The 16,943-nt window shown below is 39.6% G+C and overlaps 1 protein-coding gene across 1 annotated transcript; it reads left to right on the top strand.

Moving 5' to 3' along the window:
- The first annotated feature begins 31 nt into the window (after positions 1–31).
- Positions 32–14,178, top strand: spag5 (sperm associated antigen 5). Its single transcript, XM_077604812.1, has 26 exons — positions 32–107; positions 167–226; positions 368–396; positions 497–598; positions 691–3,092; positions 3,782–3,980; positions 4,064–4,180; positions 4,314–4,406; positions 4,941–5,075; positions 5,150–5,269; positions 5,341–5,433; positions 5,513–5,647; positions 5,726–5,819; positions 5,901–6,048; positions 6,485–6,535; positions 6,601–6,775; positions 6,864–6,985; positions 8,289–8,457; positions 8,519–8,618; positions 9,061–9,295; positions 10,755–10,887; positions 10,957–11,037; positions 12,303–12,455; positions 13,477–13,551; positions 13,631–13,711; positions 13,837–14,178. The coding sequence occupies exons 3-26, from the start codon at positions 370–372 to the stop codon at positions 13,906–13,908; spliced, it is 5,112 nt and encodes a 1,703-aa protein (XP_077460938.1). The 5' UTR covers positions 32–107; positions 167–226; positions 368–369; the 3' UTR covers positions 13,909–14,178.
- Positions 14,179–16,943: the final 2,765 nt, after the last annotated feature.

Raw genomic sequence — 16,943 nt, 5'->3', positions numbered from 1 at the left:
ACAGTAGAAGAAAAAATTGACCAATGACGCGCCTGTTTCAGTTTTTGAATGCAGCGGCGTTGTTGACAACTTCACGGTTTGACGAATTTTTCGAAATATGTGATATTGTAAGTCTTAGGCGTTTTTGTTAAGTTATACAAATTTTAATCATTTGTAAACGTTTAAGATATGGCAGGAAGAACTAGCTAATCCCATCTTTCGTGAAAGAATACTGTCAACCGTCGCCGTTAAGTACGTTGTTAATGTCGCATTCTCTGGGCCGAATAACTAATTATAGTGGTCTATAATTACGATACAGTTTTTTTTAAATGTTATTTTAATGAATTCCATTCCTTGCTCAAATACCGGACGTTTTCTACAATTCCAGTGATGTCAAATCAAAGCGTGGAAGGCTCGGTGAGCATAACTTTGTATTGTTTGCATTGCTGTAGCATCGTCAAATTTCTACGTACTTTCATTTCCATAGTTTTTTTCATTGCTTTGAATGTTTATTTAGCCTTCCAGGATTTGTGCTCGTGTTCCCCTGCGAAGTTTGGAAAATGAGAAGCACTTTCTTCCGACTCCAATCAGACGTAAATCCAGATCACGTTTGAACCAGGTGCGCTCAATGTTTCTCTCAAAATTGTTTTGGGAAGAAATTTTGCCTTTTGTCATTCTGCAATTCTAACACAGTCATTATTCCACCAACAGGATTTTGGCATTTGCTCTCCTCCACCAGCCCAAATGACACAAACCACTGAAATGGCCGATTGTGCATTTTCTGATGTCACATTTAAATCTTTCACCTTCTCTAATGGGCAAGTGATTGTTTCAGAAGAACCATCTTCATGTCCAGAAGACAGCATTGTTTTGCCTCAAAGCAAGACCTTCGAAAAAGAGGACATGGACACCGGTGAGATCTTCAGCGTACACGAAGAACATCCCTACTGCATTCAAGAGCAACTGGAGACCCCATTTGTTGGTTTCCCAAGTGCGACCAAGTCTTCCAGTGCAGTCTGTGATGTAACATTCAAGTCATTTACCTGCACTGGAGGTCAAGTGGACATTTCCAATGTCACTGAAATGGAAGATGAGACCGTTCTTCTGCCATCGGAGCAAATGGCAACCGGTCATCCTGAAGCTAGCTTATTGGCTGCTGATATTCAGCAATGCGACGATCACTTTGAACATCCGTACTGTCGTTTGGAGGCGAATGTGGACACTTTGGCACAAGGGGAAGATTTGTTCCAGTCTTTTGTGGGTGCACAGGAACCAGCTGACGACTCCCCGATCCAACAGTACAATGAAGATCTTCTAGTGGATTCCATTCAAAAGACTCAAAATGATAACAACTTCATTTCACTTACACCAGCAGGCAAAACAATGTGTTTCAATTCAGTTTCCAATGTCACTAAAATGGCAGACGAGACCATTCTTCTTCCATCAGAGCAAATGGCAACCAATTATCCGGAAGCTAACTTTTTAGCTGCTGATCTTCAGGAATCCGGTGATCACTTTGAACACCCATACTGTCGTTTGGAGCCTAATGTGGAGACTTTGAAACAAGAGGAAGTGTCGTTGCAGGCTTTTGCGTCTACACAGGGACAAACTGAAGACTCCCAGATCCAAGAGAAAAATGAAGACCTTCTACTGGATTCCATTCAGATAAGTCAAAATAATAACGACTTGGTTACTCTTACACCAGCCTCCAAGACAATGTCTTTCAATTCAGTTTCCAATGTCACCAAAATGGCAGAAGAGACCGTTCTTCTTCATTCAGAGCAACCGGCGACTGATCATCCAGAAGCTAGCTTTTTAGCTACTCATCTTCAGGAATGCAGTGATCAATTTGAACATTCGTACTGTCGTTTGGGGTCTTTTCTGTGTACACAGGAACAAACTGACGACTCCCAGATCCAACAGAACAATGAAGATCTTCTACTGGATTCCATTCAAAGGAGTCAAAATGATAACGACTTGGTTACTCTTACACCAGCCTCCAAGACAATGTCTTTCAATTCAGTTTCCAATGTCACCAAAATGGCAGACGAGACCGTTCTTCTTCCTTCAGAGCAAACGACGACAGATCATCCAGAAGCTAGCTTTTTAGCTACTCATCTTCAGGAGTGCGGTGATCAATTTGAACATTCGTACTGTCGTTTGGGGTCTTTTGTGTGTACACAGAAACAAACTGACGACTCCCAGACCCAACAAAACAATGAAGATCTACTGGATTCCATTCAAAGGAGTCAAAATGATAACGACTTGCTTACTTTTACACCAGCCTCCAAAACGATGTCCTTCAATCCAGGTTCTTTGGAGGTCCAACACAAATTCAATGACGGAAGCCCCGTGTTGACTGGAATTTTAAACGAGACTGTTGAACAAATTGCAACCGGTCAGTCAGACCCAGGACTTTTACCTAAGGAACCCGATGCCCTCGCGGATACGCAACGGCATCTGGAACTCAGCGAGGCAAAGGACAGTGCCCTCGGCTCGTCGGACGACGGACCCGAAGCGCCGACCGCCGCTGGCCAATCCCTGGCGGAGACGGTGCCCAATGTTTTCAAAGTACTTTCCGAGTATCCTTCGGTCGTATCGGCCCTGCATCTCATCAGTCCCGTCCGAAGGGCGTCCGAGTCCCTCATGAGAGCTTGCCGGGAAACCGTCAACGATTGCGAGAAGAACACCCTTTCGCCAGACAACGACGAGCAAGCCGCTTGGTGGGCGGAGCACTTGGAGAGCCCGATCCCCAGCCCACTTTTAAACTCCACGACTCTCTGCAACAAAACCCAGTCGGAGAATCTACAGACGGATTTGACGAAAAAGGTCAAGGGGTCAGCGCCGCCTTTCACCCTGGACTATCCGCTTCAGCAGCAGCTCCGACAGATGGCCGAGTTTCTCATCCTGGCGTCGGGAAAGATGGATTTCGCCACACGCGCGGCGGCCGCCGCCGGACAAGCTCCGCCTCCCGTCGAGTCCCGCAGCACCTGCGTGGGCGTCACCCCCGTGAAACGATTCGATCGAAGCCTCAATACGTCGGGGGAGTTTGTGAGGAAAGTGGAATTTTCTGTAGCCGACGCTAGCACGCTCACAGATCCTCTCCTGTGGAAGTAAGTAATCCTATTTTCTCTATCGATATAGCTATTTGTTATGCAAAAACCTGATCAGATTCATGGAAACGGAAAACTTTGTCATCTTTTGGATTTGTCGTCTTGTCCATAAAAATGGGTTTCATTCAAATTTGAGAATTTTCCACCTGCAAAATTACGAATAAACAACTAAAATTGACTTGGTACTTTTTTTAGAATTTTTTTGGTGACTTGCTGGTGTCAAACTCAAGGCTTTTGGGACATTTCTGGCCCGTCATATCATTTTGAGTGGGTCCCCAATAGCAATAGATATGCTATTTTTATTTATTTATTTTTTAAACAATAAGTTGTCTGTAACGCTTTAGCAATGAAATTGCAGAATAACTACTTATTTATCTAATGTTATAATTGGCACTCCAATTTCAATCGGTTTTAAAAAATGTTCAGGTATTTTCTTGTTTGTTGTTACCAATCCACCTTGAAAAATGCTTTAACTGGCTTCTACCAGATATCATTTATAATATGGAATATATTATATTATACATGAACTCTTGACAAGTTGTATATTAACACCATATGGCCAAACATATTGATTCTTGAAGTTTGAACAATGTGATTTCTTATCTTTCATATCCTATAAATGTGATTAGATTCACACCTCAGAAACTTTCATTGGACGCCGATTCTTATTTGGTTATGTGTTCTGGCAGCTGTATCCCAAGCAACCTGGACGGCGTCCCCCGAGAGGAGCTGGAGCAGAGGCTGCTGTCCAGCATGATCGTAGGCGAGGCCTTGGTACAGCAGCTGGCTGCCGCTCGGGCGCCCCTCGCGCGCCACACTTCCACCGGCGCGCCGCCCTCCCAGCTGCGGGACAGGCCCGTACAGACGGACCACACGGAGCTCAGCCAGGTAAACGACCAGGAGAAAAAAAACATTGGTTCTATCTAAATGCGTGGCTAATATCTAGTTGTATTTGTGTACTTTACACCTAGACCACAATGTACAGGGACTTGTATATGGAGGCCTTAAAACGAATTGGGAACTTGGAGCAAGATGGACGAGATCTGCAAGAACTGGTCCAATCCATGCAGGGAATGCGTGTGACGATGGTGAGACTTGGATTTAGATTAAAAAAAAAAAAAATCAACCCTTACGGGGCACTCAGTTAAATCATTACCTGTGATTAATAAGGCCATAAATCCAATCCATTATGATGAGACCATACTAAATGTAATCCAACAGACATCTTTGACAAGCGACACCGACGCAGCGCTCACCGACATGAAGAAAATGGAGGCATTTGTTCGAGAGGATCATCAAAGTCTCGCCTCGCACGTGAGTCTCAGAGGAAATATATTTATTTATTCTTTCATTTTCCCATCTGTTTATCCTTACAAGCTTATCCCAGGTAACAACAGGCACTACACCCTGAATAGGTGAATTGAGAAAAATAGCAATATTGAAATTATATCATGTTCTTTTTTTTAATCATGGGAGATTGAGATATAGTCATGTTTTGTTTCAAGAAGTAAAGTGATGAAATTGCAAGAATGCTTTTACTTAGAAATATTTTTGTCATACTTTTGAAGTCTTTTTAACATTAATTATAGCAAAATATATTTGAATATTTTTCTGTTAAAACAGTTATTTGAAAAATGACAACAAAATTTAATACAAAATTAGAGTGGCCAATGTTTAAAAAAAATCAGTATTTGCAGGATAAAGATTGAATCCTACATGAACAATAAAATAAAAAAATAGTAAACCATTTTATTGTCTATAGGAGAAAATAATATTGAAAAAAAATGGACAACTTAAAAAAAATCCAATCACATCTATCTACAATTCAATACACATTCTCTTTTTTAGTATGACGAAATGAAGGCAAAGTGCACAAAGTTGAAGGATACTCAGCTCCGAATGACACAGAAAGTGAAGGAGGCTTTCCAACAAAGAGACCAAATGAAGACTGAAATGGAAGACGCCCTGACATCCAAGCACGCCGTAAGTATCAAATATATCGATTTCAATCGGCACTCTCAAAAGGCCTCTTCACCCAATCGTTCGTGTACTTTCAGGCCTTCGCTACGATGGAGCAGCTACGAACTCACTGCGCCGACGAAATGGCGGAACTCGAGAGGAGCGTCGGCTCTCAGCGCCAACTTCTGGCCGCCCTCAATATTACCTACACAGAGCAGGTAAAAATAATAAAATATGAAAGCCAGTCACTACTGTATAATTACCACTATGTTTCATTTTCCACACCCAGGTCGCACTGAACCAAACCAGCAGCGAAACCCTCAACTCTACTTTGAATCTCGTGAGCCAAACGGTGGAGGATCAATCCAATTTGACCAAAGAAGTAGGTGGAAAAAAAATGACTTTTTTTTTTTAATGTGTCTTGGCATCACATGTTTTTCTGTTTTTATTCCCCGTAACAGCTGTCGACTGTCAGAAACCTGGTGCAAAGGAGCGCTCCCTTGCTAGCGAAGCTTAATGAGAAGGCGGCAGCCGCTCTGAAGGAGAGAGACGAACATATTTCGACGCGGGACCGAGTGCTGGAAGAGAACGAACTGGTCAGCATAGGCATAAAACAAAAAACCCTGGAAAACAACTTGTAATTCATCACTTTTTGAATTTGTTTTACCACAAAGCTGGAAGAGAAGTTGAAGCAAGCCCAGCTAAATCATCACAATGCCGAAGAACAGATTGGTGACTTAAATCAACAGATTACAATTTTGACCTCAGGTAAAATATCTAACGCAGCTGCAATTTGATGTGTCAAGCTGCAAAGTGATTAAAAAAAAAAATGTTTAAACTTTACCCCAGAGGTGGGTGTTCTTCGTCAAAAGCTGATGGAGCGCGAGGACGAGCGAGCTCAGCTGGAGAGCACCGTGACGCAAATGTCGGCCACCTTGTCTTCCACCACGGCGTCCCATACCATGTTGGAGCACATGTTGGCTGAAGAAACCTGCAAGTATGTTTCGAACAAATCCAAAATCCTGACAGTAGCGCTGGATGATATTGAGTGGAAAAAAACTGATGGAATAATGATTAATGCCATTTAATCATTATTAGTAATATTTAATAAAACAGGAAGACATCATTGACATACACTGATTACAACTTGCAAGGAGAAATCACTCATAACGCGGCTTCGTTCAAATTAATTAATTAATTTGATTTCAGTTCATTTCAATGGGAAACGTTCGCTCGAGTTACGAAAAGCTCGACATACGATCTCAGTCTCGGAACGGATTACGATCTTGTGTCGAGGTACCACTGTATAGCGGCATATTGCACAGCACTAATTGACTTAGTGAAGGTTTTGAAAAGCCTTAATGATAGCGAGACATGTCCGGATTTGACGTATAAAAGCAACTCTAGCATGGTGACAAATGCTTTATTTACAGGTTGGAGGAGGCACAGAGGGACGCAAACGCGGTCAAAGAAATTGCAGAGGAGTAAGTGACGTCCCAGAAAATATTTTCAGTTGAACAAAATTCTAAGCGATTCACGGCCATTTCAGGTTGGCGTCGTCGAAGCGGCAGGCGGAGGAAGGGGCCGACGAGCTGGCTCGCCGTCTGGCCGAAAGAGACGGGGATCTCGAGCGGTTGATGGCGAGCCACCAGTCGCAGAGCTCGCAGATCCAGGAGCTGAGGGACGTCTGCCGGGAGCTCGGCGGCGTGGCGGAATTGAACGAGGTCGGCTTCGGTGGCCCGAGAGGCGTTGGTGAGGAACGCTAACGGCCTTTTTGTTGAACGCTAACGCTTTGTCGCGCTTGGGTTCCAGTTCTTGCAAGCCGAGAACCAGGTGACCAGGGAGCAGCTCGCCGAAAACGAGAACGCGCTCGTGGTTCTCCACGAAAGGAACATTCAGTGCGAGGACCTTAAGGCAGAACTCCGCCAAAAAGAGTGAGTCTCTTGTCCTCAAAGCACTGGAATTACCGCTGCGCTCGTCATATAACAAAAAAGGACGACATCGGAGTATAAATCACATTTTGAGGGGCAAGTAGATAAACACAGCAGTTCCAAAACAAACCATCAACAACAAAAGAGCAGATCAAAATGGAATGAATAGCTGCAAAATTACAAAAGCAAGTTTAAATATTACAGCACTTCAGCTTAATGTCATCTTTATTTCTTTTAGAATATGCTCACAGCCTTTTACTTCTGCTTCTGGGTAATTATCTGATCATCAACGGTTCAATTATAGCTATTTATATTTGCTCTTATAGCTTAGCTTTAAGATGGTGGCCATTGTGAAACAGAGTAGACAGATGCAAGTATAGAATTAATTGCTCCAGCTAAAATACTCTTTACATACTGCGCTTTTGAAAGTTTTAGAAAAGGTTTGGTTTCTAATCAACAGACGTCTAAATTTTTGGTACCCGGACGTTTCGTCCCCGGATGTTTCGTCCCCGGATGTTTCGTCCCCGGACATTTCGTCGAATGGACACTTCGTCGACAGACAATTCGTCGCCGGATTCGCTCGCTCTCAAAATTATAATCATAAGAGAGAGTTTTTACTGTTGAAAGCGATCAACCAGGTAATCTCTCGCTCTCAAAATTATCATCATGAGAGAGAGAGAGCCATTGCACATCATTTTTAATAAAACAATTTTATTTATTGCCTTTTATTTTAATGTCAAAGTTCCTTTAAACAATCTGAAGTAAAAACTCTCTCTCTCATGATTATAATAAATGTCCGGCGACGAAATGTCCGGGTACCAAAAATTTAGATATCAAGAAACTGTATTTCTTTTATCAAAAAATACTGTCTGACGTTTGAAATAACGATAGGTTGCGCAAAGTCCACGCTTTAATTATATTTGGCGAAGCAACTGGTCCTGTCCAAAGATGGCTACCAAGTCAGAACGTAATTCCTTCTGCTATCAGCGTGGTCCTTACTATAAGTTAAGAAAAAAAAGTCAAACATAAATTCCACAGACTTCCTGGCTACAAAGTAGATTAGATTAAATTCAACTTTATTCATCCCATACTTGGGAAATTCACTTTGTTGCAGTATCAAGAAGGTCAAAAAACACAGAAAAAGACATTGTAGACTTAAATGAAATAGATAATAAATACATAAATAAGCGTGTTACACGAAACTCCCTACAAGTCCAGATTATTCTAAAGCAATGAAATTGCTTCACAGGTCCTGAGAAACTCAAGGGAAAAAAACACGATACAATAATCCCGCCTCTTTTTGCAGCCAAGAGACGTCTTACGTGCAGGAGCAGCTGCAGGCTGCACAGGCTGCAGCCACGGCGGAAAAACTCGAGCGGGGCAAGGGGCTCGCTCGGGCCGTCACGGAAATCACCTTGCTACACCACGCGCTAAGGGGGGCGACCGACGAGCTGCACCTGGCGCTCGGCGGACAGGTACGGTAAAACGGCAGCCCGGCGTCTTTTCGGCGCGACTGAAACCATCTTGGCTTTGCAGGAGTCTGAAAATGCGACGCCCAGCTCTTTTGAGGACAACGGCACACTTGTGTCAACTGCTCAGGATCGGCGCAAGGAGGTGGAAAACAGCACACCTGATGGTAACTTTTTATGTCAATTTGATTAAACAATTAATGCCATGATTCAGTAACTGTTCAGTAACTAAAGTTACTTTAAAAATCAATTGAATGAACTGGAATTTTGGCTTAATAACTCTTAAAACACTCATTCCTGTTAGGGCTGTGCAATATGTTGTTTTTCTTAATACAATTTGCTCAATTGATTAACAAGTTGGATTTTCATTTTTTTTTTAATTATGGTTTGCATGTATTTTAATCACCAAAATGTGGGTCTTTGTCTTTTTGTTTGTTCTCATGAATTATACTCATACCAGAATAAAAAATGGTATCAAGAAATGTCTAAGAAATAACATAACAGTGGCATTAGATTAATTATGTAAGCAGTATATTACATTTTGCCCATAGAATTGTGGCATGAATCTAACGGTATGCATAATTTCTGTGTTTTTATTTTCCCCTGAAGTGTCCGTGGACTCGCCAAGTGATGCCATGTTTAGCAAGAACAGCGCCTTCACCCGCCTTCCGGTCACACCGAAAAGTAAGCTCGCAGAGGGGGTGTCGGAGGACAGGGAAGAGGGGCGGAGCAGCCTGTTGGAGCCGCTGGCCCTCCTGAGCAACACGGTCACCGAGCTGGTCGCCGCCCTCAAGGCACTGCAGCGGCTTAAAGACGATCGCTTGGATGAACTTCAACGCACCGTGTAAGTAGACTACAGTGGTACCTTGACCTACGATCTTAATCCGTTCTGGGATTGTATGTCGAGCTTTTCGTAACTCGAGCGGACGTTTCCCATTGAAATGAACTGAAAACAAATTAATTTGTTCCAACCCTCTGAAAAAACACCAAAAACAGGATATTGGAAAAAAAAATTATTCTAATTCGCCATCTATTAACAAAGTAATACATAACTAGTGGTTTAATAGTAATAAAATGTGTTTAATAGAACTAAAATTAGACTCATTTCGCAGAGGGTAGAGACAGCGACATACACGGAGGCGGGGGGGTGTTCGGGGGGACTTTATCCACGGCACTCGTAAACAAACAAACAAATTTAAATGAACTTTGATTAATATATACAGACACTCAAACATACGTTTAATGTAACTTTCACAAAACTGATTTCTAATTTTGTTTTAATCTTTTTTTACCTTCGTTTTCCGGGTTAGCGGTTTGCCACGCCTCCACCCTCACGTTTGCTATCGGTGGGCTGTTTGCTGTTGTATTCCCTTCAAAATATTCCCAAAATGATGCACACAAATGTCCTCACAATCGGACAACGCACGACCACTTGCCAACGAGAAGTAGTCTTGAATAAGCGATCGCGGGAGCTAACAGGCTAAGGAAGGAAAAGCAGGAAATGCAACAGCTGCCTACCTACATATTGATTGTGGGTAATGAAGTTTTATTCTGAGAAAGGGTGCCATTGCCTATGGGTGTTGTGTTCACGAGTATACTTCATTACCCAGAAAGCCCTCTTTTTGCCCACGCATGCGTGTTGTGCGTTCCCTGGTCGAAACTCGTCTGAATAAATCGTTCAGTGCTCGTAGATATCTGTTATACACGAAAGAGATACGGCAAAAAAGACAGTGCGCTACAATGATAAACAGCCTCTCATGTCATGGCCACCTGGCTTGGTCGCATCTCAAAATTTTGAACGTATCGCGGGCGAATTATTCGATCGAAATTTTCATCGTACCACGAGCTGATCGTAGGTCAAGGTACCACTGTACTATGTTTTGGACCAAAATGGAAAATAAGATGATACCCCAGTTTAATCATTATTGGAAAATTAAATAAAACACTGAGAATGGCTAGCGAGATTGCAAAGTGTAGTCAGCATGTCATAGATTTAAAAAAACTGTGTTGCATCAATGTGGAAACTCAAATAAAATAGAGCACAATACCTTTCTGAACCGCTTTATCCTCATTAGGGTCTGGAGTCTATTAAAGTAAAAGTGTTTCATGTTGATATTTTTCACTTTCCTAATTATTGTGACAGAATGAACACAATGAGGAATTAAAAACTTGGATAATGTACATTAAAAAGCTGCATTTTTTTTTGCTCATTGGCTGTCATCTACAGTGATAGATGTCCAATCCAAGTGATGTTATTGTTCACAGAACACAGTCAGGTCAAAGTAGTACTTCTTTTTTTCCAGGTCTAGCCTGGAGATGGCGCTGGAGGCTGAAAAAAGCCAGCACACCGCCGAGGCGGCCCAACTGAAGCGCCAACTGAGCCTGGCGGAAGGCCAGGCGGCTCGGCGAGAACAAGCGCTGCAGCAGCAAGAGCAGGTCGGAGGCTCGGCGAAACGCCGGAAAAGTCCAGTCCTTTTCGCTCTGTGAATCATTCCCTCCCGACAGAACGAGAAGACCATCAGTAAGCTGATGACTGAGGTCACCGAGGCTCAGGAGACGGCCACCAAACACAGCCTGGCGTGCAATGTGAGAAGCCCTAAAGCCTTTTTGAGCTGCGTCACACTTTTAATTAACATTGCGCTAATCTCACGCTGGAGCAGCATCTGAAAATCTCCTCATTTAAAATTCTTTCACCTATATTTACAGTTTAAAATCATTTTCATTTAGTTTTATCAACAGAAATTATTTCAAAAATATTTCAATATCTCATTTTTCCACACCCACCTTACTTCGCCAAGGCCACCAAGTTCCGTCGTCATCGTAATTTTATTACTTCTCCCACGATAACTTCAATTTCATAATATTATGCGAAAAGCAGTTTTGCTGTCACACGGATTTTACATCACCAACATGGATGCCTACGAAACCAAACCACTTCCAGTTCAAGTTACATTAAAAATAAGCAACTTTGATCCTGAAATATTATGATTTGAATCTTGCCATATTACAATATGGATTAATTGTTTGTCACATTTTCAATTTTAACCCCAAAATAACATTTTTCTCTCGGAATATTAAAACCCATGATTTCTTGGAAGTCATTTCCCATGGCACGGTGGTTGGGAAACACTGGTATGGCCCCTACGGATTTATTTATTTATTTTTTAAAGATAAAATCAGGAATTTAAAAAAATTTAATTTATGAGACTTCCTTTAGTAAAACTGCCCACTAGTTGCACCATTAACAAAGACTAAACAGCCAAGCAGTAAACATAAACGTTAACGTAATATATCGTCTGATGGGGAAAAAAGTCCAATATAGTGGATGAAAACATGCTCTAAATCACAGGTGTCAAAGTGGCGGCCCCGGGGCCAAATCTGGCCCGCCGCATCATTTTGTGTGGCCCGGGAAAGTAAATGATGAGTGCTGACTTTCTGTTTTTGGATCAAATTAAAATGAAGAGTATAGATGTATATTAAATTTCCTGATTTTCGCCCTTTTTAAATCAATAATTGTCATTTTAATCATTTTTTCTGTGTTTTTAGTTCAAAAATCATTTTGTAAAATCTAAAAATATACATATAAAAAAGCTAAAATGAACATTGTTTTAGATCTATAAAAAACTGAATATTCAAGGCTTTTAATCCATTTATATAAAAAAAATCTAAATATTATATCTAAAATGGTCCGGCCCACATGAAATTGAGTTGACGTTAATGCGGCCCGCGAACCAACCCGAGTCTGACACCCTTGCTCTAAATTGTTACAGTACGTAAGCCACTCACTTAAAATGCATTTTACAGTGATAAAGTCCCGCTTTTCTTTTTTTTTCCCCTCCAATTCTAAACAGGAGTTGCGTCAAGAGACAAGCGAGCTTTGTCGCTCGCTCCAACGCTCAGAAACCCAAGTCCAAATCCTGCGCGTCAAGCTGATTAAAGCGGCCGGACAGACGACCGCTGACGACACCGACGAGACCGACCAGAAGCTTTTCTTACTCCAAGAGGTGCCACTCCGTTTTCCAATCAAATCATTTCGCTAGCTACTTCCCGTTTGATGGCGCCTTGCCAAAATAAGAGCATGACATTTCAAATAAGAGTTCTTTTGTACGCAAAACCTAGAACGTATCGGACTTTCCCAAAAATTCCCGTGGACCGGGACGAACCCCTATTCCGGCCCGAGAACCACATATTTGGCACCGACGCCCTAGTGCACATGTCTTAAAGTGGCGGCCCGGGGGCCAAATCTGGCCCACCGCATCATTTTGTGTGGCCCGGGAAAGTAAATGATGAGTGCCGACCTTCTGTTTTAGGATCAAATTAAAAGGAAGAGTATAGATGTATTTTTAGTTCAAAAATCATTTTGTAAAATCTAAAAATATATAAAGAAAAGCTAAAATGAAGAGTATAGATGTATATTAAATGTCCTGATTTTCCCCCTTTTTAAATCAATAATTTTATTTATTTAATCCATTTTTTCTGTGTTTTTAGTTCAAAAATTATTTTGTAAAATCTAAAACTAAATAAAAAAAGCTAAAATGAAGAGTATATTAAATTTTCTGATTTTCCCCTTTTAAATCAATAATTGTAATTTTTTAATCCTTTTTTTCTGTGTTTTTAGTTCAAAAATCATTTTGTAAAATCTAAAAATATATTTAAAAAAGCTAAAATGAAGAGTATAGTTGTATATTAAATATCCTGATTTTTCCCCTTTTAAATCAATAATTGTAATTTTTTAATCCATTTTTTCTGTTTTTAGTTCAAAAATCATTTTGTAAAATCAAAAAATATATTTAAAAAAAGCGCAAATAAACATTGTTTTAGATCTATAAAAAACTGAATATTCATGGATTTTAATTTAGTTCATTTAATCCATTTGTTAAAAAAAATCGAAATATATCTAAAATGGTCCGGCCCGCGTAAAATCAAGTTGACGTTAAAGCGGCCCGCGAACCAACTCGAGTCTGACACCCTTGCCCTAGTGGACATGCAGAGAATTATCTTATATATTTTTTAAATTACCATTAGGTGGAGAGACTGAATAAGAGCCTTCAGGAAACGCAGCAGACCAAAGCGAAACTCCTGGAACGGGCAAAACGAAACGTGAGTGGTCGGCACAAAATGGCGCCGGTCAAAAAAAAAGCCCCGGCGTCCAATTTTTTAAATTTTCGCCCGTTTGCAGCAAGCCGTCCAACAGACAAATTTGGAGAAGTGCGAAATGGAGTTGCAAATGTTGAGCAAAATGATGACAAAAGTGCGAGAGGTGAGTTCAATTCCTTTTATCATCCCGTCATGTTAATACGGCGGAAACGTAGAGTTTTAAAAAAATATATATTATTATTTTTTTTCCCCTTACTCCGTTTTTTGTTGTTGTTTTTTTCCTCGCAGACGTTGCTGTCGTTGCCCGACGTGGTGAACAATTGTGAGCAGCTGAAAGTGCTTTCCGATTATTTAGGCTGATGTGGTTTGTCTTCTTCGGAGTGTTTATGCGTTTTTATTTTTTCAATGTTTTAAATTAACAACATTAAATAAAGGGTCTTTTTATCTTGGTTACAAACTTCCCACAGGAAGTAAAACCACAATTCCTTTGGAAAAAAAAGTTGTATTGTGTGTTTAGTTTTGTTAAAATAATAAAACGGCCGTTTATGATTCATTCATCCACAGTGCGTCAGATCTATTTTCTTATAATGTCATAAAACTTGTCATTTAAATGTTAGATTTTGACTCATTGTCGGGGATGAATCAGGAAATATTTACAATATTTTGTATTAAAATATTTGAAATTCATATGACAAGAGAATATTTTATTTCAAAATCTATTTATGTTTAGTCAAACATAAAATATGTGATATTTTTTTTCTCCTTGTGTTTTTATGATTTAATAAGTTCTTTCTTACAGCAAAAGTGATGGACGTCTGAACCAGGTACGTACATTTTTTGTTTAAAGATTTCTAATATCACTATTAAGACACTGGAAAAAAATGTTAACCTTAAAATATAGTTTTTGTTTTGTTTTTGTTGTTGCGGTGATGCAATCTCAATTCTTTCACAACAACAACGTGATACAATCAAGTTGCATTAATGAAGTGCATCCTTTCAGGTCCTGTCACGTCGTGATTGACTGGCGGCCGTTTCCTCCTCAAACGGGCCCAACTATCGCGTTTCAAATCACCGTGTGTGTTTGCTTGAGCAGATTAGCAGAACCGAGTGTCCAAAAAAGGCCAGCCGGCTCCAGACGCTACTCCAAAAACAGCTGAAATGAAACTCCTCGAGGAAAACAACAAAAAGTCTGGATCCATTGACAGGTTTTATTCTTAAACGCTTAATACATTTTCCCCATTTTGTTTTGTTTTGCAAAACCACACATACAACGATCTTCAATTATTGTAAAGCCTTTGTGTCAAAGTGGCGGCCCGGGGGCCAAATCTGGCCCGCCGCATCATTTTGTGTGGCCCGGGAAAGTAAATCATGAGTGCCGACCTTCTGTTTTAGGAACAAATTAAAATGAAGAGTATAGATGTATATTAAATTTCCTGATTTCCCCCCGTTTAAATCACTAATTGTAATTTTTTAATCATTTTTTTCTGTGTTTTTAGTTCAAAAATCATTTTGTAAAATCTAAAAATATTTAAAAAAAGCTAAAATAAACATTGTTTTAGATCTATAAAAAACTCAATATTCAGGGATTTTAATTCAGTTCTTTTAATCCATTTATTAAAAAAAATCTAAATATTATATCTAAAATCTTCCGATGTATATGACATTTCCTGATTTTCCCCCTTTTAAATCAATAATTGTAAGTTTTTAATCCATTTTTTTCCATGTTTTTCGTTCAAAAATCATTTTGTAAAATCTAAAAATATATAAAAAAAAAAAGCTAAAATAAACATTGTTTTAGATCTATAAAAAACTCAATATTCAGGGATTTTAATTCAGTTCTTTTATTCCATTTATAATTTAAAAAAATCTAACCAACCCGAGTCTGACACCCCTGCCTTTGACCATCAAACCCGATAATTTAATCCCCCAAAAAGGTGATTATTAACCCTTAAGAGATCCTTTCAGAATATTTTGCGGCCAATAAGAATGTACCAATATGTAGGTTGCCGTAATTTAAAATATGCCATTTTGTCCAAAATAAGATCACCAAAATTACTTGTTTTAAGGAAAATGGAATAGATTGTGTTAAATGTGAGGCATTTGTACTCATAATATGCATTTTTTTAAATCATATATACATATGACAGCCTTATACTGCTCAGTCATACATTATAGGCTATTAACCTGCAAATTATAGGCTATTAATCTGCAAATTATAGGCTTTTAATCTACAAAGGTTAACTCAAAACAACAACACTTCTCTTTTAACAAGCAAACATTGCCAAATATATACAGCCAATAAGCCTTCTAAATTATAGGTGAAAGGATTTAAACAAACAAGTCAAATCAACAACCTTAAATGACCCTTTGCGAATTATACCTTTTTAAATAAACCAATTTGAAAGTAACGACAGAAGAACAACGGAAAAATGTCATATTTGTGTTGAATTGACAACCGTGAGAGTCTTATCTATCGGACCTCTTAAGGGTTAAGCATCATTAAAAGCGCGTCCATCAAAGTATTATTTCCACCCGCATGCCGTGAAGATGACGTTCGTGAGGACCAACCTTGAAAATTGCTTGTCGGGTCAATCACGGCTTTGTTTTGTCTTCGGGAATGCAGCGACAAACCCCAAAAAACGGTCTACCAGACCTGTCTATCAGGCGGGTATGACATCAAGACGGGTCCAGGTTTTGCGGGGGTGTCCAAATTATTGCAAAAGGGATTTTAACAATAAGGGATTTTAAAAATAAGGGATATGTTGTTTTTTGTTGTGGTTTTTTTAAGGTTAAACTATACTTTTGCTAACTGCCACTTGTTTGACTAGTAGTAATCTGTGTTTTTCAGTTTTTGGTCATTTTAAGTGGATTGAAAATGGTTTAGTCAAGTTATGTTTGTCTTTATTCAGGAAAATAATAACAAATTAATGATTAATGAAAAGATTTTTTTAATAATTATTATTAAATAATTTGTGTTTTTCAGTTTTTGGTCATTTTAAGTGGATTGAAAATGGTTTGATCAAGTTATGTTTGTCTTTATTCAGGAAAATAATAACAAATAAACGATTAATGAAAAGAAAAAATGTTATAATTATTATTAAAACCTTGTGTTTCTGAACATTTTAGGGTCGTGTAGGTCACACCAATGGTTAATATTGTGGCCTGCACAGGTGAAAATGGGATGCCCACATATGTATTTGTTCTATTAAAGGTTTTTAAGGCAGGTTGGTAACTATTTATATATTTTTATTTTTTAGGGGGCAAAGTACAATTTTGAAGTGATCCATGTACATGATTTCCTTCGCCGCAACTGGCCCCCGGGCCTTGACTTTGACACCTTTGCACAAGTAAGGAAATTAGGTAAGTATGATACTTTAAGTGAAATATATTTTAAT

This window comes from Stigmatopora argus, chromosome 7 (assembly GCF_051989625.1).
Source record: "Stigmatopora argus isolate UIUO_Sarg chromosome 7, RoL_Sarg_1.0, whole genome shotgun sequence".
NCBI classification, from domain to species: Eukaryota; Metazoa; Chordata; class Actinopteri; order Syngnathiformes; family Syngnathidae; genus Stigmatopora; species Stigmatopora argus.
The sequence above is the reverse complement of the archived record's forward strand: the minus strand, read 5'-3'. Positions and strand labels throughout refer to the sequence as shown.

Excerpts from the sequence above, each read along its gene's own strand:
- spag5 (XM_077604812.1), top strand. The coding sequence starts at position 370 with ATGTCAAATCAAAGCGTGGAAGGCTCG. Across the intron at positions 4,407-4,940 it reads ATCAAAGTCTCGCCTCGCAC|TATGACGAAATGAAGGCAAA; the intron begins GTGAGTCTCAGA and ends TCTCTTTTTTAG. Across the intron at positions 8,458-8,518 it reads ACCTGGCGCTCGGCGGACAG|GAGTCTGAAAATGCGACGCC; the intron begins GTACGGTAAAAC and ends TTGGCTTTGCAG.